The 25,450-nt window shown below is 41.9% G+C and overlaps 1 protein-coding gene across 3 annotated transcripts in view; it reads right to left on the bottom strand.

Moving 5' to 3' along the window:
• Tax1bp1 (Tax1 binding protein 1) overlaps positions 1-13,223 on the bottom strand; it is a 69,382-nt gene extending 56,159 nt beyond the window's left edge. For 2 of the 3 annotated variants that reach the window (XM_059257857.1, XM_059257859.1), the window contains exons 1-2: positions 13,088-13,223; positions 4,249-4,417 (exon numbers count right to left, since the gene is read on the bottom strand). In XM_059257857.1, the coding sequence (XP_059113840.1) occupies positions 4,249-4,410 (162 nt within the window). In that variant the 5' untranslated portion in view covers positions 4,411-4,417; positions 13,088-13,223. Of the gene's footprint in view, positions 1-4,248; positions 4,418-12,373; positions 12,902-13,087 lie in introns of those variants that run through there. The other variant, XM_059257858.1, reaches the window with a different exon arrangement.
• Between the last annotated feature and the right edge of the window lie 12,227 nt (positions 13,224-25,450).

Raw genomic sequence — 25,450 nt, 5'->3', positions numbered from 1 at the left:
AGGAGAAGGTCTCATGCTAGCCTCAAACTTGCTACATAATTGAGGCTTGGCTTTGAACTCCTGATCCTCTGCCTCTACCTCTCAATAGATTATTAGCATGCACCACCACACCTCGGTTTTAAAAGATTATTCTTTGACAATTTTATACATACATACATAAATACATATACACACATACATAAATACAGAAGAAGCATTTGTATTTTTACCCTCTCTCTCTCACACACACACACACACACACACACACACACACACACACACAAATCTTCCTCAGTTGATATTCAAACAGTCTACAATGTAATGATCCAAACGAACCCTTTCCCATTTGTCTCCTCAAACTGAGTGTCCCAGGCAGATCCAATTCGTCAGTACTTTCTGAAGCACACACACACTTTTCCTTTTACTCCCCACTCCTTACTTTACTACCCAAGTACTCTGGCCTTGCCTATCACTAAAGCACCTAAGGAAACCATTCTGAAGCCATTTACAGTAGACACAGTGTTTAAAAGCACACAGCAGTTCAATAAACATGGCTATTCCACCTCCAAAAACTGACCCTATGAGCAAATAGACAAGATGAACAAGGAGTTGGTTGGAGACTTTTTTGTGTTTGTTTTGTTTGTTTTTTGTTTTGTTTTTTAAGACAGGGTTTCTCTGTGCAGCCTGGCTGTCCTAGAACTCACTCTGTAGACCAGACTGGCTTCCAACCGTAGATCCGCCTGCCTCTGCCTCTCGAGTGCTGAGATTAAAGGCGTGCGCCACCACAGTCCAGCTGCAGAGACTTTTAAAATTACTTAATACTAAGAATTTAGCTATGGGGGCTAGATAGATGCCTCAACAGTTAAAAGCACTTACTGCTCTTGCAAAGGACCTAGATTCAGTTACTAGTACCCACACAGCAGCTCACAACCATTTATAACTCCAGTTGCAAGGGGCCCAATATCCACTTCTAGCCTCCTGGGCCTCTTGCATGCATACAGTGCACATGAGCGCACACAAGCACATACACATATGGTGGTATAATAAACTTACCTGGGGTCAGAGAACAGAACAGCCACTAGATACAGAGGCTAGAAAATGGTGGCACTCACACCTTTAGTCCTAGCCTTCTGGAGGCATGGATCTCTGAATTCAAGGCCACACTGGAAATAGCCAGGCATGGTGACTCACTCCTTTAATCCCAAGAAGTGAGTCTTTAATCCCAGGGAGTGATGGCAGAGAGCAGAAAGGTATATAAGGCGTGAAGACCAGGAACTAGAAGCATTTGGCTGGTTAAGCTTTCAGGCTTACGAGCAACAGTTCATCTGAGATTCATTCTAGATGAGGACTCAGAGGCATCCAGTCTGAGGAAACTGGATCAGCTGAGGAACTGGCGAGGTGAGGTAGCTGTGGCTTGTTCTGCTTCTCTGATCATCCAGCATTCACCCCAATAACTGGCCTCAGGTTTGATTTTATTAATAAGACCTTCTAAGATTCCTGCTACACACACATACACAAAAAAATTAAATAATAATTATTTAGCTACAAGAGCCAGGCCAGGTGTGGTGGCTTATACCCTATACTTATCACAATCTATTTAATTCCTGTAATTCTAGTTCTTGGGAGGCTGAGGCAAGAATACCATCCCAAATGTAAGGCAAGTCTGGGCTACACAGTGAGTTCTGGGTCAGAGTTCTAAGTCACACCCTAACTAGAGTTAAGACCCTGCTTCAAAAAAAAAAAAAAGTTAACACTTTAGCTATAACATAGTCCTAAAGAACCTGTTCAAGTACATGAACTGATCCAATGAATATGTTTATAAATAGTATGACACATCAATTGTACTTGAGTATATCATATATACATCACACATGTGTATCACTGTGTGTAGCCAGATATCAATGTTAATACTGATTAACTATTAAGCATAAATTATTTTCTTTCTTGTACCTGTCTGTACTATCATAAATTTTACTACAGACTTAAATTTCCAGTTGAGTTTTTAAAGTACTATCCAGGCAAAGAGAAGACATTCTACACATTTCTTTCTTTCACTTAGAGAAAAGATACAGCAGCTAGTGTACAAGGAAAGTTGTTTTACATTAACAAACCAAAATATAAGCAACTAGAAGTGACAAAAATAAGGAAGAGAGACTCTAACAAAAGGCCCAGTACTTCTCAGTTACTGATCTCAGCCCAGTACGTAGAGGATAAAGCACTACTAAGGAGCCCCAGGGCTACAGGCATAGCTCAGGGGTTCCCCAGCACCAAAAGAGGTTCAAATGAGAAAAATATAAACAAGTTTCCAACTTCCATTACAGTTCAGACATCTATAACAGAGACAAGGGGAGGAACAGAAGGTAAATATGTGACTTATTGCAATAGTAATGGAAAGAACGAAAAAAAACACAAACCAAAGCAGTGGTAATTAAAGGTATAGACATAAAGTAACAAAGAAGAGTTAGCAGAACAGGTATTTGACTAAATTTAAGGAGAAAGTCATAGGATTTGGGGTTAAAGGAAGTGATGGGCCATTAATGAAAAATAAAATCCACAATATAAAAACAAGTAGTATGAAGGGAAATACAAAGATTTATCTTGAATGTTACAAACAGCTCACACATATACAAAGATTTCCCACACCAAGAAAGTCTACAAACTGGCCTAAAAGTAAACTTGACTACGTTCAAATCTCCCTCAACTTCTCTAAATTAAGTATATACTCTTGTAATAAGCACTACATAAGCACTAACCCCGAGACCACAGACCTCAGCCTGATGTGATTATGCACCCCCATAACTGCAGCACTTGGGAGGAGGAAGCAGGAGGCTCAGGAGTTCAAAGCAAGCCAGAGCTGGAAAGTGAGTCTGAAGCTGGCTCAGGCTTCGTGAGTTACAAGAGACCGTGTCTAAAAAACACAAAAACAGAGCTAGAAAACGGCTCAGTGGTGGCTCACAACCTTGTGTAACTCGGTTCCATGAGATCTGACACCCTCCTTCTGGCCTCTTCAGCCAACAGGCAAGCATGTGGATCACATACATACATACATACACACATCTGGCAAAATACTCACACAGAGAAAAGTCAATAAATGTTAGGGGGAAAAAATTTGTAAAGCCTGACTGAGCACAGGAGAATTGCTACAAATTCATGGCTAGCATGGAGGACAGAGAGTTCCAGGCAATCCTGAGCTCCATGAGAATCACAAAACAACAAGCAGCATACAGTTCTTACTCATTTCTCCCGACAGTCTCACTTCCCTGTCATTGCTCATGTCACTGTTGGGAATCCTTTCCTCTCCTTCATCCACACTTCCCTATTCTTGCCTTTCTCTCCGACCTTTTTTTTTTTTTTTTTTTTTTCCCAGGAAACTCCAGTTCTCAATCAGTACTATGACCTTAATACTGCTATCTCACACAAATTCAAAACAAACACTGGAGTCTCATAAAATGCTTCAATGACTATATCTCTGTTTTCGAATCTGAGGTGCCTTAAGAGGACACAAAAGTAAGTTTCAAACTTAGCTACTGAGGAGTATAAAAGAGTGATAGATTCAATAGGGTATGGTGGCCCACACGTATTATAATCCCAGCACTTGAAAGGCTGAGCCAGGTGGATTGTTCTTTTTTGGAGCACCCTAAGGTATCCAGAGAATTCCAGCCTACTCTGGGGTACAGAGTAAGACTTTGTCCCAAAACACCAGAAGAAACCACCCCTTTTATTTTTTTTTGCAAATATGATTGTGCTGCCTTTCATCATGTGGATTTTGGCTTCCAGAGACTTTTGTTTGTTTGTTTTTTGAGACAGTATTTCTCTGTGTTTCTCTGTATAGCTTTGTTCCTTTCCTGGAACTCACTCTGTGGCCCAGGCTGGCCTTGAACTCACAGAGATTGGCCTGCCTCTGACTCCTGAGATTTGTGCCACCACTGCCCAGCACAAAATTGAAACTTAATATAGTGTTTGTTAAGATAAGACTAGTATAAGCTACATCCAAATCTGTTTAAAGAAAATATACAGATTGTAGAGCTGACTCCTCAGGTAAAGATGCCTGTCCCCAAGTCCGATGACCTGAGCTCAATCCCTGAAACCCACATGGTAGAAGGGGAAAACCAACTCCTTCAAGTTGTCCTCTGACTAGACACAACCATGGCATGCCCACCCACACACCTATACACACCCCCACATACAAAACAAAGAAATGTAATTTCTAAAAAGAGAAATAAAATGAAAATAATCTACATGGAAAACACACTCAAAAGCTTTTCTTACCTTGAATATACCAACCCAGTCTTTGGGATGTGGATGGATATATGGAGTTAAGGTGTAATGACATTCCAAGTGTGCATTAGGAAGATAACTTTTAGCCACATTTTGAAAGATGACATGGGCAAAGTTGGAAGTCTGCAATGGGACTTCTTGAAAAGATGTCATTGTGAATCTGAAAAGAGTAATTCATGTAAGTTAAACACTGTCAACTAAGAATAAACTTACACTTCTAAAACTCATGTAACTTTTGTGATAGGGATATAAGTCAGTGGGTCCAGTGCCTGTTCCTCATGTCAGACTCTAGGTTCAATCCCAGCACCACACACACACAAGTATAGCTTTCAAGTCTAATTTTAAATACGTACATGCCTTAAACATGAGAAATATTCCTTTAAAATGTGACCAAATACAAAAATAAAAACTGAGAAACAACTAAAGCTAGCATGTGGTGGTATTGTGATCTCCAAAATATTGTGTACCCTAATAAATTTACCTGGGGTCAGAGCACAGACAGCCACTAGATACAGAGGCTAGAAAATGGTGGCACTCACGCCTTTAATCCTAGCATTCCAGAGATAGAAATCCCTCTGGATCTCTGTGAGTTCAAGGCCACATTGGAAACAGCCAAGCATGGTGACTCACGCCTTTAATCCCAGAAAGCCAGCCTTTAATCCCAGGGAGTGATGGTAGAAAGCAGAAAGGTATATAAGGCGTGAGGACCAAAAACTAGAAGCATTTGGCTGGTTAAGCTTTTCACTGGTTAAGCTTCAGGCTTTGAGCAGCAGTTCAGCTGAGAGCCATTGGGATGAGGACACAGAAGCTTCCAGTCTGAGGAAACAAGACCAGCTGAGAAGTTGGCCAGGTGAGGTTAGGTGTGGCTTGTTCTGGTTCTCTGATCTTCCAGTTCACCCTAATACCTGGCTCAGGTTTGATTTTATTAATAAGACTCTTTAAGATTCATGCTACACTAGCATGACTCGGGAAGCTACAAGTGAGTTTAAAAGCCAAAAACTAGATCTGTCTCAAAACAAAACTCAATCCAATCCAGCTCTCCTGGAGAGCCAAGCCCTCTGCTTCTATTCTAACAGAAGCAAAGGAACCAGTGGTGTTTTAGTACAGACACTGCCAATACAAACCTGCTGGCCTCTAGCAGTAGGAAAGAGAAAGCAAAGGGAAGAGGCAAAGGAAGAAGGGGGAAGAGAGGAAGGAGGCAAGAGAGGAAGGGGTAAGGAGGAAGGGGGGAAGGGGGAAGAGGAAAGGGGGGAGGGAAAAGAGGAGGGAGGAAGGGAGGAGGGAGAGAGGAGAAGAGAGGGAGGGAGGGAGGGAGGGAGGGAGGGAAAGAGGAGGGAAGAAAAGAAGGAAGAGAGGAAGGACAATTAAATATCAGTATTTTAAGGGCTGGAGAGATGGCTTAACAGTTAAGAGCAGTGACTCTCTTCCAGAGGACCCAGGTTGTCAGTACTCAGACAACCACTTACAACTGTCTGTAACTCCAATTCCAGGGAACCAGCACAGAGAGAATACATGCAAGAAAACACCAATGCACATAAAATAAAAATGAATTATTAAAAATAAGTATCAGTATTTTGTTAAGTATTGTTGAAATAACTCTTCCATCCCATACAGAATCCCTGAACACCACATTCCCCTCATAACTGAGGCCTTCCCCCTCCCTCCTCTCCTCAGGTTCTAGAGTTTGGATTATCATAAAGTAAACCTGATGCTAACATTCTGTTTGCATTCTCACCCAGTGACTGTGAGTATTGTGATACCACTGAGAAATGGACCATCATTTCTCACCCCTGGTTTCATATTAGACCCATTAAGGGCCTTTAAAATTAAACAAGAATTACGATGATTCTGTGCACACACACACACATACACACACTCTCCTGCCCCAGTCTCTCTAAATATCCTTAATCCTATAGCAGCCAAATAGAAAGCCAGTTATTTAACTCTGTAAGTATGTAAACTTTCTCAGCTGATTACTTGAAATAATCCTACTTGCCAGTGGTAGTGGCTCTCTCTGAGTTTGAGGCCAGCTACATAGAGAAACCCTGTCTCGAAATAAATAAACCAATAAATAAATAAATCCTCCTTGTTCCTCTACCAGTATTGATGTTATCCTTTCCTTCTGGGTTTAATGATATCTTCCAAAAAAAAAAAAAAAAAAAAAAACCTTGGCTTCTAGTACTCATTTACTTTACCCATATACATACTTATTATTAAAAATAAGCAGGCACTAACTGAAACCATACATAAAAGTGACAGCACACAGACCAAGGAGGTTATATTTAGGAATATATAACAACAATTAATGAGTAAAGAGGCCATGAGTTTGAAAGCAGGCAAGGAGGGAGGTATTGAGGGTTTGGAGAAAGAAAAGAGAAGGAAGAAATGATGCCACTGTCTTATAATCTCAAAAACTAAAGTAATAAATAAATAATGGGCATTAAAGATAAAAGACTCCAGGGGTAAAGGTGCCTGCAAACCTGGCAACCTGAGTTCAATCCCTAGGATCTACTGCAAGGAGAGAACCACCTCCTAAAAGCTGTCCTCTCCACATGTGGCCAGTGGCACCTGCACCGAACACCCACACATACAATAAAAATTTTTAAGCTTTTAAAGAATAGCGTGCATGAACTATATAGTGTTGAAAAATCTATCACAGATCCAGTAAAGGCTCACTGGATCTGTAAATGAGCACTAAATGAATGATAAAGATGGATCACAAAAACTGCAAGACTCAAATGATTGTTTCCTTTGTCTTTATTTTGGTTGTTTAAGACTGGGTCTTGCTATATAGTCCTGGCTTTTCTTCAAGTCTCAGCAATCCTCAGCCTCTCTTGTGCTGGAAATACAAGTGTGTGCCACCAGCCCAGCTTCAAATGGTTTTCTAATATGCTTTTGATAAAAGGAAAACCAATGAGGATTTCTCAAAGACGCAACCCACAGAGCACATCATAGACTCAATACAATCATTGATTGTATTGATAGTCACACAAAAAATGAAGACTGGCTATAGCACTTGTTTCTAAGTCATTACAAAGGATCCCTGTAACAGGAGGGAAACAAGGGGGTGGGGCTGACTAATCTAATTTACTTCACAGCTCAATGAAGTTCCTACTTAGAAAGCACAGCAGTAGATGCTACTCATTTGTGGAATTATTTTAAAAAATGTTATCAATTAGGCATAATGCTGCAGATCTATCCCAACACTCTGAAAGCTGAGGCAAGATTGTTTCAAGTTTGAGACCAGCCATGGCTTCATAATGAGACTGAAAAAAATCTAAAACCTAAGAAATAAAAAGCCATAATCCAACTAGATATGGTGATACAAACCTGTAATCCTAGATATAAGGAGGCTGAAGCAGGAGGATAGTTCAAGGCCAGCCTGGCCTACACACAGAGACCCTATCTCAAAAGAAAATAGAGGGAGAAACCAAGCAAACAGGAAAAGAGCTATGCTTGCTGCTGGGCAATGGCTTCACCACCAATAATGGCAGGCACCACTGACCGGATGAAGTCTCCCATGGCAACACTCCATCCAAGGAGATGCACACTACACTGGGCTGAATGCCACTTGAAAGAACTGACTATTTATACAAGAAGTCTACCCAGCAGCCAGAGCAGGGAGGCACATACTTTGAAACACCACCTAAATTAGATGCCACACCTCTGAACTTACGGTGTCATTAAATTCTAGTTGCTCTCTCCAATTTACTTTCCACCAAGCTATGTGGAATATCTTAAATACTTTAATTTGGGGGGCATATACCTAAGTTTATAACTCAATGCAGCATTTAAATTTCTGCAAGTATTTATAAATGTTATTTTTGTTTTAAATGACCACGTTGATATAAAACTCATTTTAATAATCCCTCCCCCAAACTCGTTTTTAACAACAACAACAAAAAAAGCAAAACTACCATAATACTTTACACATATTCATGATGTTCATATCAGAAAAGTAAGAATCTGTGATTATGCCAGGCTTGGTGGCCCCCAGTTATAATCCTAGCACTTGGAAGCAGAAGAATTAGGAGTTCAAAGTCATCACCCAGCTACAAAGAAATTAGAAGGCCAGCCTAGGCTATATGAGACCCCTCAAAAAACAAAAACAAAACCAAGGGGACTGGAGAGACGGCTTGGTGGGTAAAGTACTTGCTTTAGCATCAGTCCCTGAGTTCGTATCCCCAGGTGCACACTTGCAAACCCCAGAGAACAAAGACAAGCAGACCATAGGGACTCTCTGCCCAGCCAGTCTAGCTGAATCAGCAAACTCCAGGTTCAATGAGAGATTATCTTTAAAATAAACACAGTGGAGAACCACAGAGGAAAACACTTAACATAAACCTCAGGCTTCCACAAGAACACACAAAGATCTGGGAATGGAGGTGAGTTGGTAGAGTATTTGCCTAGCATGCATGAAGCCCTGGGGTTTTTTTCCTCAGGAGCAGAGAAGTATGAAATCAATGCTATTAAAAGCTTTGGGATGTTTTACAAAGCTATTCTATTATTATTATTTGGGTTTTTTTTTTACTTTTATTAAAATACAGCTTCTAATTTTAAAAAAGTTAGCATGGATAAACGCAACCTGAATCATTAATTCTAAACTGGAAAAAAAAAAAAATTCCTACTCCCACACAGTAACTCTGCTTCACTCTTCCCACAGATAATACACTGAAGTGACAAGGAAGCTACCAAAAACATTGGCATTCACTGCAAATGCCAAATCAGGAAATCACACAGTTCAGCGGAGGAGCAATGTGCAAAGTCACTGCATCACCGTGAGAGCAAAGAGTAGGCCAGCTTAGTTGGAAAGAACTTCACCATGCCATACTCTGCTTACTTCCTTGTCTCTATCTAAAGCAATCTACAGAAACAAGTAAGTTGGAAAGGCAAAGGTAAGTTAAAAATCCCCAGTCACTAATTGAAGGGCCTGACAATTATGTCTAAAAGCCAATGCCTGAAATGCTACAGTGAACTCTTCCTACCACAGTCCCAAAGTTCTAATACCAGCACAACTCCTTTTTGTGTGTCAGGCTGTAAACTATTCTCCATGGCAGTGGTTCCCAACCAGTGAGTGAGTCACGACCCCTTTGGGTGTCAACCGACACTTTCACAGGCGATGCCTAAGACGATCAGAAAACACAGATATTTTCAGATATTACAGATATTAACTTTTTTGTTGTTGTTGTTTTTGGTTTTTTGAGACAGGGTTTCTCTATGCAGTTTTGGTGCCTGTCCTGGATCTCACTCTGTAGACCAGGCTGGCCTCAAACTCAGAGATCTGCCTGGCTCTGCCTCTCAAGTGCTGGGATCAAAGGCGTGCGTCCGCTGTCACCTGGCTTGATATTTACAATTCTTAACAGTAACAAGATTACAATTATGAAGTAGCAACAAAAATAATCTTATGGTTGAGGATCACCACAACATGAGGAACTTTATTAAAGGGCCGCAGCACTAAGGAGGTTGAGAACTACTGCTCTATGACTCTTTGCACTAAAACCCAATTTTATTATTTCTACAATTTACTAATATTGAAAGAAAAGATAAATAAGAGATAGCGGCATTCAGCTGAGAAAATGGCTAAAATTAAAAGGGAAAAATCATTTCGCTGTCATCTTTACTTACTGCTGTGGGCTTTTACTAGCCCCAAACAGAGCAGTCTATCATGGTAGTATTTCTTCCAGTGGCTCCATACGAAGTTAAACTTGGCTTTTTAAATTTTAGATATTTCACCTATCCTATCAATTAAGCCCCAAAAAATACTCTGTATGATACAATTAAAGTATTTTAAAAATCATCAGTAAGCTACTAAATTAATTATAGTTGAAATGGACTGATTTCTAGTATTTGCTTTAAAAACTCCAGAAGAAAAAACAAATGTGTTAGGGATAAAAATAACAGCAAAAAAAAAAAAATCTTAATTTCACTGCTTCTATTCCTTTTGTGTATGATCAGAAATTTCAACAATCAAGTCAATAAAATCAAACTGGCAATAAAAAGCCCTATGTCTAACTTACTTCAACAGAAAACACTGTATGAACACTTTGTACCCTTGCAAAGTGCCATAATTAAGATAGTGGTTGACAGCCAATGTTTTTTTAAAAGATCTTCAGTTATAAAAATAGGGGCCTATTTCCAGCATTTGGGAAATAGAAGCAGGCAACTCTCTTTGAGTTTTAAGTCTGGTCTACATAATAAATTCCAGACCAGTCAAGGCTACATAGTGAGACCCTGTATGTATGTGTGTGTGTGTGTGTGTGTGTGTGTGTGTGTACACACATACATATTTGCTCTTATACATATTTGTTCCAGTGTTCAGAAACATCTGAAAGGGGACAAAAATAGCCTGGTAGTCACTAAGTTCCCTTACTCATTCTTCAGCCTTTTGCCTAGTTTGTAGAATAGCATACTCTCAGAAAGATGTTATCAGCCAACCTTCTAGGAGGCAGAAACAAAGACCTTGTTAACCTGCACTCCTGAAGACACTTTGTCTCCAGTAGCTTTCAAGGCTGAGTGTCCCTATATTCTGACCAGTTGCCACCTGGTTGTAGTTTTCTCCCTTGAGAAAGGCGCTTTGTGCTGTAGTCCAGGCTGGCTTCAAGCTCATGACACTCCCCCACTAAGCCTCCCAAGTGCTAGAATCCCAGGTGCTAAAACATCAGGCCTGATTTAACTTCTTGTAAGTTCTTTTCTAAAATACTATGCTCTTGGCCCACAAATATTAGGGGACAGGAAATTTGTAATTTCTCCTAAGGCTTATTTAAAACAATGTAAGCTTTAGAGCCATGAATGCATAAAGCCCAAACATAAAGCCCAATTTTATATACTAACAGCCATTCCAAAAGAAAACAATCCAGCTGGGCGGTGGTGGCTCACGCCTTTAATCCCAGCACTAGGGAGGCAGAGCCAGGCGGATCTCTGTGAGTTCGAGGCCAGCCTGGGCTACGAAGTGAGTTCCAGGAAAGGCGCAAAGCTACACAGGGAAACCCTGTCTCGAAAAACCAAAAAAGAAAGAAAAAAAAAAAAAACAATCCAATAAACTTTACAGATGAACCTGGGCTTGGTGGCAAACACCTTTAATACCAACACTCAGAAGGCAGGCAGATCTCTGAGTTCAAGGCCAGGCTGGTCTACATGAAGAGTTCCAAGACAGTCAGGACTACACAGTGAGACCCTAGCAATAATAAAAATAAGCTTTACAGGTAAGGTAATTCCTCCAAAGAAATAAAAATGTATAGATAGGATTAAGCATAAAAGCTTAGCATCCTAGGGGCTGGAGAGATGGCTCAGTAATTAAGAGCACTTGTTCTTGTAGAGGACCCAGGTTGGGTTCCCAGTACCTACGTGGTGGTTCACAACCATTCATCACTATAGTTTCGGGGAGTCTGACACCCTCTTCTGACTTGTGGCCACCAAGTATACATATGGTGCACAGTATAAATGCAGGCAAAACCCTCATACACATAAAGTAAGTCTAAAAAAAAATTGTAAGTTGCAACCAATAATGCAAAGATGTTATTTTTGTCCCAGAAAACGTATTCACTGGTTAAATTTCACATACGTGGCTGTGATCCCAAGAGCAAAGGTTCTTGTACATGTGGCCAATGTAATAACTTGAAAACAAGTAATACAACAAATATTTAACAAAAAAAAAAAAAAGGATGAGGGGGAGGTAGTTAACAAGTTATTTCCAACATAGCCAAATATATTCTTGCAGAAATTTAACTTAAGTTCAGAGTAGTGCTGTTTGCCTGTAACCCTAACATTCAGGAGGGACACAGAGATCAAATTTACCATTTGGAACAGAAAGGAGGTGTGGCCTCTGCCTCTGCTCCACACAGGGAGAGCACCTTACAAAGCTCATAAGCCCACAATCTGCCCACTTTAACCAATGTTATCCAAATAATCTCTTTCAAATGTCCTAGAATTGAACGCTAAAATTTTAATTACTATTTGTTCGTGTACTAATCAAGAAATTTTACCACTGGCAGGAAGCAGCGAAGAAAACTTTCCCATCTAAATTTCTAACACCCTAACTTGCAACTGTAAAGCCGGAAATGTCTCATAATCAAATGGCACAACGTTTTCCAACAAAGCCTTGAGGAACGAACTGTACCTCCTATTTCTCAACAGAGAAATACCAGCGTCCACGCCAGCTAAGTTCTAATAGTAGTTTTCCGTCGATGAGCACTAGCAGGAACTTGTCTCACACCTGCGGACCTGTCCAAACTCCGGGGAGCTGGGGCAGGGGGTGGGGCTGGGAAGGTGGAGACCTGAAAGTCAGTCAGTCCAGACCGCCAAAGAGCGAAGTTACCCTGCCCACGATTTCTTAGAGCCTTCTCCGGGCAGGCACCAGGGGGAGGGTTGCTTTCCAAACAGTGAGATTTAACTAATCTCCTAGCCCGGGGGAAGCCAGCGCTCAGGCCAAAACACGTAAACACATAATAAGGCGGCGCAAGAAGTCCCCGCCTCTTCCTCCAGAAGCCACTCAAAACAAAACAGTCCGACTAGTCACGGGCCGGGTCTTCCCCAGCCCGCCGCGGCCTAGCGTCCGCTACTCCCGGGGCTCTCCACCACTCTCCTGCCCGGTAGACCCCCTGACCCGCCGCGGCCTAGCTCGCCCGCTTCCGCCGCCCTTCCCACTCCACCCGCCAACCCGAGCCCACGCACACGTCACAATCGCGGCCCGGGAGAAACTTGTCCTTGGGAAGGAGAGCTTCGTCACCCCGGAGACGGTTCCCAACACTCGCCAGGCCCAGGTTCCAGGGCCGGGACGGAGCGCGAGCGGCCGGCTCCCCCGTCAGGCACGCGGCCCGCCCGTAAGCCTTACCTGTCAAGGCCTCTGCCCGGCGCGCTCCGCCGCGCTCCGGAGCTCAGCCGCCACCACCACCACCGCCTCCCAGCATAGACCGGTTACACCGACTCGTAGCAGAAAGCCGGCGTCGCGTCACTTCCGCCCTAGGAACGCTCGCTTCCGCCGCCGTCTCTGCGCATGCTCCGCGGCGACACGCCCCACTCGCCTGCTGTGGAGGGCCCTTGGTGGTTTTGCTGACAGCTTGTCCTCTGGGACTTTCGCTCAGTGATGTAGTTACCACAGAACAGAGTCCTTTTAAGACAAGTTAATTGACTTGCCAGCAAGGTGGGAAGGATCGCTCAGAGGCGACCTGGGTCCTAAATATCAGTCTGAGCCAATACATCTGTTTAAATGTTTAGGGAACCCCCAAGAACGGTTGGAGCGCCCACGGACTGAACCGTCAAATTCCTGTGTTGCCATAAATGTGGTGACATTCACAGTATCACCAGCGAAGGAAGAGTAAAAATTAAACATGAAAACAATAATATATAAAATCTGTTTCATGTTCTTTCATTGTCCACATAATTCAAGTCCACTCAATATTTGCTGATTCATTTGTTTCTTATATATTGAAATCTTCGAAGTCAGGATTTTTACAGGGGTCTCTCCATTCTGGTCCTCCAAAGGGAAAGAATCTGTTGAAATATAGGCAGTTGAAGCAAAAGTTCTTTAGCAAAATATTCCAAAGGGAGGTAACAGTACAGTGGGTTCAACATTGTGGGTTTTGAAGAAGTATTATGAATGAGGTGGGTAGACCGGCGGTGGTGGCGCACACCTTTAATCCCAGCACTCGGGAGGCAGAGCCAGGCAGATCTCTGTGAGTTCGAGGCCAGCCTGGGCTACCAAGTAAGTTCCAGGAAAGGAGCAAAGCTCCACAGAGAAACCTTGTCTCGAAAAATCAAAAAAAAAAAAAAAGTATTATGAATGAGGTAGGTAGTGTATTCATGAGGTAAGATAATTAATATTCTAACACAGGAATATGATAGATTTGAATAAAATACACTTTCTTCCATGAAGTTCCAATTCAAACTGTACGTTTAACAGAGAAAGGTAAACTATATAAGTCAAAAGTAATTTTAGAAATTTAAACTTACATTATTTTCACTTCCACATCCTGATTAACAAAGTCTATTTCTTCCTAGTTCTTCTAGCAAAACCCACAAAGGGAAATGGGTTGCCAAACCACAATGCTAATAATAATATAATGAAACTGAGGTCTTTTGAGGTTTCAGACCCTTCATTTTTCTGCAGCTATGGGGGGGGGGGAATGCCCTGGAGCCATGTGTGTGTGTGTGTGTGTGTGTGTGTGTGTGTATTAGAAGCAACCCATGTGCAGCCTCGAAGACATTTAACCACAAAGGGGCATTCTGTTCAGGAAACATAGCTACCAAAATACAGGGGCAGGGTTTTGTTTGTATTACTTCATATGAAACCCCTTTTTGAGATTACTCAAGGTCCCATGATTGATCTCATGGCTGCCTGTGAGTTAAGACAGTCTACTGCCCCAGGATGAAGACATTCTGATATTTCTAAACTTATACTTTACTAAGAAAACTGGGATCAGAGATTTACAATATCAAGTTGTACAAAAAGGAACAGAGCTTGGCCTGTCTTTCAAAACCCCCTTCTCCCAATTCCACTGTCCATATCTGAACACCCCGACTCAATAAATAGTCTGATGCTGTATATTGCACTTGATACTAGAATTTCAAGGGAAATTTGTTGCATTAGTTTTAGCCTCCTCATTTTACAATGGAAAAACATTGTGTAATCAACTTCTGCTAAAATGCCTTCCCAGGAGGGAGATGTAAGCAATGTCTACCCCTCCTTACAAGGTCCCAAAAGCAAATGGACAAACAGAGGCATGAGTCCACCCAAGTTCACTCTGGGGAACCAATGAGTTTATTGAACTTACTACCGAGCATAGGTGGGGTTGCAGGTGCTCCTCCCCCAAAAGGCTGCACCCGAAAGCCTTTGCTCAGCTGGGATAATGGCTTCCCCTAGTAGCACAGATAGAGCACCTCCCTTCTCCTACTCTTCCTCATCCTATAGACTCTAGCCCAGCAGTTCTCAACCTGTGGGTTGTGCCCCCCTTGGGGGTCACATATCAGATATCCTGCATATCGGACATTTACATTCCAATTCATAAAAGTAGCAAAATTACAGTTATGAAGTAGCAATGAAAATAATGTTATGGTTGAGGGTCACCACAACATGAGGAGCTGTATTAAAGGGTCGCAGCATTAGAAAGATTGAGAACCACTGCTCCTAGCTCCTTGTGCAATGAAGGCAGAGCTGCATACAGCAGGTGGTAGGAGGCGGCTGGATACTCAGGTGAGGGTCTTCCAACCCCTCCATGAGAGGATGTAGTCAACAAATCCAGCTGGGATAATCCTTTTGCAAAGGGGCACAGCTAAACTCCCCAAGATGGCAGTTCCTTGGCTTAGAAGACAGTCATGAACAAAATTAACATAAGAAACCAATAGCATTAGAGCCTACCACCCAGTACCAGTAGCTAGATAACTGGTCAGCTATTAGCAGGCTTAAAGTTATTGAAGATGGACTCCTCCCTCATAATTAGCAGTTTGTAAAACCAGGAATCAAAATTGTAGGCCTTTGATTACTGTTTAAAAGACTAGGGACCAGGGCTGGGGGCTCAGTTAGTAGAGTGATTGTCTAGAATGTCCTACATAAACAGGGCACAGTGATGCATGCCTGGAATCCCAGCACTCCGGAAGGAGGAGGCAGAGGGATCAGAATTTTAAGGTCATCCTCAGCTACACAGTGAGTTCAAGGCTAGCCCGGCCTACATGTGACCTGAGCCGTATGTCACGGTGAGTAGAGACATGATATTCTGAACTGTGTAAAGATCATAAGACCCTTGTCTAGTCCAGGCTTTCTGCTAAAGAACAAAACTACCATTGTCCCCCTCCCTTTAAAGTTAATCCAAATGGCTTTGACAGTCACCTGGACAGAGTACCTTGCGGGAAAGCTCAGCAGGTAAAAGCACTTACCACTCTTGCAGAAGCCCAGAGTTCTGTTCCCAGCACCCACATCTGGCAGCTCATGTCTGCCTGTGACTGCTTGAATCCTGTGAAGCTTGGTCTTGGAAACCTGACTAGGACAATGGAGAAATGACAGACACTGAAGAAACCACAGACACACACAGAAAAGCTGGGTTGGGGTATGCCCTGCTGGCTCTGACAGAGGGTGCCTACTACCCAACCTGGAAACTCAAGGATTTTTATTATACAGAACAAGGAGAAAGCCTTCGCTCATCTGTGTGGGAAGACTCTGCAGGGGAGTTGTCTCAGCCTGAGATTCTCAGCAACTCACTTTTAAAAAAGGTCTTGTTTATTAATTTCTTGAGATTCATTTATTTTTATTTTATGTATATGGGTCATTTCTGAGCCTGGTCTCCAGGGAGGCCACAGGAGGACATTGGATTGGATCTCAGGAAACTGGAGTTAGAGACAGTTGTGACCCACCATGTAGGTGCTAGGAATCCAATCCAGTCCAGTCCTAATTCACTTTCTTTTTGAGAGAGAGGGGAGGGGAGAGAGAGAGAGAGAGAGAGAATTGTTGAAGGGCCTAAAAAATGGAAAGAGAAGACATTCGTAATTGATTGCCATTTCAGTGATCACTGTAGCACCTCTCACTTCTAAATGCACCTTTTTGCATTTAGGTACTTAAAATGGCGCTCTCTTACCAGCTGGCAGTGTTAAAATGTCTGGAACAGGTGGAAAGTGCTGGAGAGGCTCCAGGGGAAAGTATTCTACTTCCTGGTTCCTGTGCACTCACTAAACAGGCTCCTGCAGCATGCGTGCCTTTTCCAATGTCCACATCTTAACACCCTCTCAGTTTTCCCAGTGTCCTGTGCCAACAAGTCAGAACTTCGGTTGCTGATGCATTCAACCCCCCACCCCCAACCCTGCAACTGCCTCCTACCAGCCCGACCCGCAAACTCGATACATTCTCCCCTGAAGAGTTTTGGTATGGAATGCCCCAGGGAGATGCTCCTCCTTGAACAACTTGCCAAGACCCTAGCAGCAGAGTTCTAGGAAGTTCTCCATGACAGACTTCTGAAAAGTGCTTGAGTTCCCCGAGAACTCTCTTATTTATTCAGTAGCCCCCTGCAGTGCCATGAGAAGTGTGGCACTCAGGCCTGGGAGCTGCCCCTTTGGGGGCATCTCTGCCCTGCAGGTTGTCATTGGTTCCTTGTATCTTCCCTGGTTACTTCCTTCAAGTTCCCTTTATTCCTATTAGCCTGAGCCTGTTACAGTTACATTTTCAATTAAACTTTCCCCTGTTCAAATCACCGCTTGTCCTCTAGGCCTCTGACTGATACAACACTCTCTTTAGCTTCCACTAGCTAGCTCGGGGAGTCAGTTTAGTTCTGACCAGCCAGAGTGACTGTCCTGCAATCCTTCACTGTACTGCAACTTTGTACTGTTATTTGATGTTAATTATGATGCATAGGTGTAAGAATTTCATTGACAATATAGTTTAAATTGTAGAATTCAGTGAATGATGATTTATTACCATTTAACATTGGGTTTAATAGATGAGGGGACACCATATTTATAAACATGTTGCCACAAGGACAAAGGAAATATGAAATAATTTACTCAGTACTCTATGCTGACCATGTTTAGAACATGACTTTTTTTTTAAGTTTTTTAGCATAATATGTCAAGTTCCAAGACAAGCTGTGAGTTGATGGAATTTCCTTTCTAAAAATTGATTAATTTGGTTATTTTTTGTTGTGCTAAAGATCAAACATTAGTGAGCAACGGCTTCAGCTCTTTGTTGTTGTTGCTTGAGACAGGGCTTCTCTGTGTAGCCTTGACTGTCTTGGAACTCACTCTGTAGACCAGACTGGCCTTGAACTCAGAGATCCACCTGCCTTTGCCTCCTAAGTGCTGGGATTAAAGGCGTGTGCCACCACTGCCTAGTCCCAGCTCTTTTTTTTATCTTACTGTTTTATCTGGGGATGGGTCTTCTTACTAAATTACTCAGGCAGATCTTGACCTCAAGACCTTGCTTCGGCCTCTCTGAGTGGCTGGGGATAAAGGTGTGAAATAGCAGACTTGACTAATTATAATTAATTCATGTTTCTGAGACAGGATCTCACTAAATAGTCCAGGATGCCTTTAAACTGCTGTACAGTTCAAGTGGACCTTGAACTTACGATTCTCCTGCCTCTACCTCCAAAGTGCTGGATTACAAGAATGCACCACCCGTGCTGCTCTCTGACGTTTCTCACATTCACCCCTTCTTGCCAGCTGTGCAGCCCAAGCAGGCATTAAAGTTTCAATCCTCCTGCCTTAACCTAACAAGTAACTAGAAGTAATTACCAGCCTGCACCACCAGGCAGAGCAATCCTACTCATCGTAATGAGTATACACATTTCTTATCTCGCCTCTCAGCTTCCGGTACGCAAGCCTCCCTTCACCACTGCTTCATGCTGCCACTGAAGCTCTTTCCGACAGACTGAGCACCGGTCTCTGGGATGGTAGGGCCACGCCTTTGCTCCGAATTTTTAGTTTTAAATTAATTCTAGATATCATATACTAAAATTTCAATGAAAGCCAAGACATACTGGTGTACTAAATAAAATGTGAAATCCTTCCAAGAAGTAACCATTATTAATAATTTCAAATTGACTTTCTAGTTAGATTTTAAAAAATATTATCTTGAAATAAGTATAGACTTCCAGACGGCAGCTTAAAGAACGGTACAGAGTTCCCAGTGTCCTGAGTTGTGTCCTCCCAAGAGACATGCTCCAGTCCTAATCCCAAGTGCCTATGAATGGGACCTTATCTGAAAATTGGGTCTTTTCAGATCTATCAGGTTGAGATTAATTGGATTAGGTTGAACGCTAAATCCAATGACTTATGTTCTCATAAAAAAGGAAACTTTGTGGGTGGTGGTGGCGGCGGCGGCGGCGGCGGCGGCGGCGGCGGCGGCGGCGGCGGCGGCGGCGGCGGCGCACGCCTTTAATCCCAGCACTCTTTTGGGAGGCACAGCCAGGCGGATCTCTGTGAGTTCAAGGCCAGCCTGGTCTACAAAGCAAGTTCCAGGACAGGCTCCAAAGTTACAGAGAAACCCTGTCTCGAAAAACCAAAAAAAAAAAAAAAAAAGGGGGGGGGTGCTGAAGATGGCTCAGAGGTTAAGAGCACTGACTGCTCTTCCAGAGGTCCTGAGTTCAATACCCAGCAACCACAAGGTGGCTCACAACCATCTACAATGAGATCTGCTGCCCTCTTCGGACCTGCAGTCATACATGCTGTATACTAAATAAATAAATCTAAAAAAAAGGAAACTTTGGCCAAAGACATATGAAGGATGAACCATGTGACACTGAGACACAAGTTATAACATATCCACAAACCCAGCAGTACCACACATTGTTTGGTAACCATTAGCAGCCAGGAAGAGAGAAGGTAGGGTGCTTCTTAGATCATCTTCAAGAATGTAACTCATCCCTCCAAGACAATGTCTTGACCTTGGGCTGCTGGACTGTGGAGCTCTCATCTCCAGAACTGTGAGAGAGTAGATTGCTCTTGTTCTAAATCATCCAGTCTGTGGTAATTTAGCAACCCTAAAAATCCAGTATCAGGAGCTTCTCCAATGGGAACATCATTTATACCGTATTACAATACCAAAAAGGGAATTGCTATTAGTATAACTTGGCTAACTAGTCAACAAGCTTGCTCAGATTTCACCCCAGATTGTATTTAATACTCATGCATGTACACACACACACACACACACACACACACACACACACACACACACCAGAGAGAGATTTCCTTTTTTTTCCATAAATGCCAGGAAAGCCCTTTATCTCTAAACTATACCCTCAGCCCCTCATTGCTTATAAAATTCTTTAGTTCTCAGATCACATGAAATTAACTACCAATAGCATATGCAATGGACAAAATATTTTTTTATGAGGAATGTCCTCAAACCAAGAAAAATAGCAACAAATGGAAAATGGGTTAAAATACAAATAGCCAATTCATAGAAAGAAGAGAGTAAATGGCCAATGAACACACAAGGAGCTGCTGAGCTAGACTAACACTCAGCTAAGTACACCTTACAATTACCATGCAACGTTTTTCCAGCCCAGGTACAGTGGTCCAGGCTTGTAATCCCAGTGGTCCAGGCATGAGAACTACAAGTTTGATTCAAGTCTGTTCTATACAGTGAGTTCTAAGCCATCCAAAGACCTTGCCCTCATAATAAATAAATAAAGTTTCCAACTGATGTAATCTTTCAAATGGATACAAGATACGAGGAAGAAATATTTATACATGGTGATATGGGGTACAAATTAGCACATTTTTCAAAAGACATTTTAAGAATATACATGATATCTAAAGCATACCATTTGATCCAGCAATTGCACTTTTAGGATTCTTGAGAATACATGTGTATGTGCAGAAAAATAATACTCAAAAGGATGTATTGTTTTAAATAAGAAAAAAAGTGAAATGTTGATCCATAAAAGAATGGTTCTTGGCCTGGAGAGATGACTCAGCAGTTAAGAGCACTTGCTGCTCTTACAGAGGACCTGGGTTCAATTCTCAGCACCCACATGGTAACTCACAACCATCTGTAACTCCAGTTCCAAGAGATCAGACACCTTCTTATGGCCTCCAAGTATACCAGGCATTCAGTGCACCCACATACATGCAAGAAAAACACTCATACCTATAAGATAAAGTAAATAATCTTTTTAAAATTTGTAAAGAGAATGGCTAGACTGTAATATGCCCTCATTTTGCATCATGAAAAGAATAATGTTAACAACTATATTGGTAAGTGACTAAACAAAATTGTAGAACAGTCGGTATTAGAGAAGCTGTCTATAAAGAACATAGACGCTACCTGGATTACTATCCAAGCTCCGGGGACTTGGATAATTTAAATATTTACTTAACCTTTGGAACTTCAGTTCCGTCACAGCAGATGAGAATGTTAGCATTAGTGTCTGTCTCGAAGGCTTATTGATCGTATTACATGAGTTGATACATATGTTTTAAAATGGTATCTGGTACATAGCTATTTTTAGTAAATGTTAACTACTACCATCATTATTGCTTTGATACAAAATCTATGTATTTTATTACTTGTATATTTATATCTGTCTATACATACATGGACACACACACACTTCTGCTGAACATGAAGGCACACACATAGTAGAGATAGAGGCAGAAAGACAGAAAGTTTGAGACCAGCCTGAGCTACATGAAGAGACCCTGTCACCAAAAAAAAAGGCAATATATGCATACTATGTGTGTGTTCATACGTGCAGGTTCATATGCACATGTATGCACATGAGTATAGATGCCAGAGGTCAACCTTGGGTCTCATTCCTCAAGAGCTATCGACCATGTTTACTGAGACAGGGTGTCATGCTGAGTCCCAGGGATCACTCTTTAAGTTTTGCTGGGTGGCCACTGTGTCCCAGGGCTCTGCCTGTCTCTGCCTCCTTGGCACTAGAATTACAAACACATACCACCATATCTGTTTATAGAAGGGTGCTGAGATCAGACTAAGGTCCTCAAGCTTGTGTGGCGAGCACTTTACCAATGGAACTGTCTCTCAGTCCTCTATATATACTTAGCATGTTGGTGGCTAATACTGGGTCTCCAGAGGGAGACACAGCAACATCAGTTGGGTCAGCAGAGCCAGCTGCGTGGTCACTAGGGACAAAGTGACTGGTTCTTCATGAGACATGGTCCTGTAACTTGCTCTGTAGATGAGGTTGGCCTCTAAGAGTTCCTACAAATATCTTTTGTTCCCTTCTCTCAAACTGAGGTTCAGCAAGGCACAGCATATTTGGTTGTCTGTGAAGTGGTTTATTTGTTTTATCTTGACTGAAAACAAATGTAGTTTTTAAAAAGCAGAATATATGAGATTTAGGCCTTCTTTGATGGCCCAGCCTCCACCTACAGATCAAGAAGAAACAGAAACTAACAGTGGTTAGACTTACTGGATGTGTTGGGCTTCTCAGTGGAAGAAGAGCAAAGTTAGGGACTACAGGACACAGGCTGTGTTGTTCCAAATGCCCATAATTTACTGCTCCCATCTTCAGGCAGCCTAGGGGCAGACAGAGACAGGGACACAATGTTAATATTTCTTTGGCTCAGAGCCACGTTCCGGGAAAAGCTGAGTACAGTACCATACACTTAATAATTATCGTATACTCCTGTTGGAAGCTTGCAGAAATGTCTTAGCATGGTTATCAAGAACTGCCACAGCCTGATTACAATCTAACTGTCCAGCTCTGGCCACTTCCTCTTAGGAAACCCCAATAATGCACAGTTTCTAAAATATATTTCATACATTCTACGAAAACGCTTTGCCCTCTGTGTCTTCACTCAAACCCCCAGTCATTCTGCAAAGTCCAAAATGCATGCCACAAGCTCAGGGAAGTGTTTGCATATGTCTTACTTTGCTTATCAAATTTTCATATTTTCATCTTGAGCTTTTCTCCATATTAAGTAAATTCATGGAAGGCAAGAACCTTATCTTAGTGTTTTCCCATACTACATTTCAGACAAGAAGTAGTCAATTTTTGTGAACTTAACTAAAATTAATGATCTATAGTAGCTTTGAGAGTAAATACCAGTAATTAAAATGAATTCTAATGAAAAAGAAGTTCAAATAGATTTATTTGAGGTGGGAATTCACTGTGTAATGCAGCTGGCCTGGACCTCACGATCCTTTTGCCTCTACCTCCCCAGTGGCAGGATTAGAGCCATCACACCTGGCTTAGATGGTCAGTTCTGCTTGACCTCCCTCATAGCAAACACCCATCCATAGGGAAGCCTCCTGAGGCCCTCCGAATTCCCAGATTGTAATTCTTTTTTTTTTTTTTCAGAATTAGCAACTTCTACATGCTAGCTCAATGCTCTGCCATTAAGCTGTCACCAGCCCTCTTTTGGCTAGTTATTTTGAGACATGAACTCACTAAGTTGCCTAGGTAGGCCTTGAACTTGCTATCTTCCTGCCTTAGCTTCCAAGTAACTGGATTTCAGGCCTGTACCACCAAGTCCCATCTCTCTACTAGAATCTTTTGACACTATACATCTACTGTTAATTCACTTTTATAATTATTTATTAGTTTTTGTGATTATTTTATTAACATCCTTCACTATCCGTCTGTAGGTAGATATTTCTATATGGTAAAAGATTACATTTGGTTTTGCTCATCAACATGGCCTTAGCACCTAATAAAATGAATGAATAAATGATTGAATATAGTGGCAGCATGGTGCCTGTAAACCAAGAGTTTATGCAAAGAAATACTAATAACTATATAAGAAATCATCCTAGAAGAGACCAGAATTTTGGGTTATACATATCTTGCTCTGTGTGCCATTTTCAAACAATAATCAAAAGAAAAACTACTTGTGAATTAATCTAAAAAAAATCATTAACAAATTTATTTTTTTATAAATCAACTGTTGCATATTCTAGTAGGTGTGTTTTAACATACTTCTTCCAATTGCATGTGGTGATGTATACCTATAATTCCAACACTTACTGGAGGCAGGGGGATCAGGAGGAGTTCAAGGTTATCCTCAGCTATGCTTTGAGTTCCAAGACAACCTGAGCTACCTGAGACCCTGCCTCAAGAAACCAAAAGCCAAACAACGATTTTCTATACACACGTGTCTGTGAATATGCGCTCATCACACACACACACACACACACACACACACACACACACACACTCACAGTGCGGGTGGAGGAAGAGGTAGTGCCTGTAATAGCTTCATTAAAAGCCTTTTTTTAATTTGCAAGAAAATTACCTTCATAACCTGAATCAATTATTGACACTCTACCTAATTTAGAGAAAGCAAAATGGAGAAATAACAATTATCTGATTTTCATGATGAAAACATTTAATTAGCAACATAAAGCAAAAACCCAGAGTGTCAAAACAATCAAGTTATTTATATTGATCATCTCTTCAAGACTTTAAGAAGTCTTCATTTTCATTATGAAGAAAGTAAGTGTAGGTTTTTTTATGGTCTAAAACTTATTTAAAATGATGAAAAAAATTATTTTTCAAAGTTCTTTTAATATTCTTCAAAACAGTCTGCCACCTTAGACTCCAGGTCAAGTGTTTTCTGTGTTTGGCACACAGCTCAGCTCAGATGTTGGTAATAGTCCTCATTAAGGAAAAGGCCTCTCTGTATGTTTTCAATGTTCATTTCTGACACTTAATTAGAATTAATGAACTTGGCCATTTACAGATGGCAAGGGCTGCCAGGACTCCAGAAACCATAGACCAGAAAGATTGATGAGACTTGAGACTTTCCTCACACGCGGCCAAGTGAGATCAAACACTTTCATTCTGTGTGTGTAGCTGAGAACGTGTGTCTCCATGTCTGTGTCGGAGACTATGTGAGCCTAAGGAGTGAGCTTCGGCAGCTTTGTGCAGTACAATGGGCATATAGAAAACTATAAACGAGCATGTTTAAATCCCCTCAATGGGATCATTATGTTGTCAGATAGTAAAGGGATATTTAAATACAAATACAGTATGCTTTCTCTGAGCGGTGTCCACTCTCTCTCTGCATGTAATTACTGGGTATATATTTGGGAGTTCCAGCTTTGAAGGGGGTTTCGTTTCTCACTTACGGGACCAGCTCACCTCTTGGCACCCATGGAGCGGTAAACAGCAGCCTCCAGATGCCAAAGTGCTCTCCTGCCAGCACCAGCAGATGGTTATGTGGATGGCAGACATGAAACCTCCATGCACGGTTCCATCCCAAGCTAGCTGGCTCGTTTTCTTTATCTGGTTTGATACATACAGAAGAAGCCACATGCTTTGTATCTGACCTTTGAAATAGTATAATAATAAAAACAGCCATAAAGCACAGGTAACTTGAGAAGAACTAGAACATTGTCGATTTCTTTCATCTACCTATTTAAGGTTTCTCTTCTATTCAGTCTGACTCATCTTCAGAGCTAACTGCCATTTTAAATTTTGTTTTTATTTTTCTGTTTCTCCCTTCAACTCCACCCATTCCACAGAGGGTGGGGGGCATTAGGGATGCAAGCCAGAGCCCTATGCACGCTAAGCAAGTACTCTGCCACTGAACCACCCAGCTCTTGATAGATATTCTTTTAGATTGGGTCTCCCTGTGTAGTCCAGGCTGCTCTTGAGTTCAAGATCCTCCTGCCTCTGACCCTGTACAGGGATTAGAGGAAGGAACCATCAAGCCCAGATTCTGTTTCTCTGAGTAGCTTTGGAGCCTTTCCTGGAACTCACTCTGTAGCCCAGGCTGGCCTCGAACTCACAGAGATCCA

This window comes from Peromyscus eremicus, chromosome 3 (genome assembly GCF_949786415.1).
Source record: "Peromyscus eremicus chromosome 3, PerEre_H2_v1, whole genome shotgun sequence".
In the NCBI taxonomy this organism is placed as follows: Eukaryota; Metazoa; Chordata; class Mammalia; order Rodentia; family Cricetidae; genus Peromyscus; species Peromyscus eremicus.
This window is presented reverse-complemented; position numbering and strand designations above follow the sequence as displayed.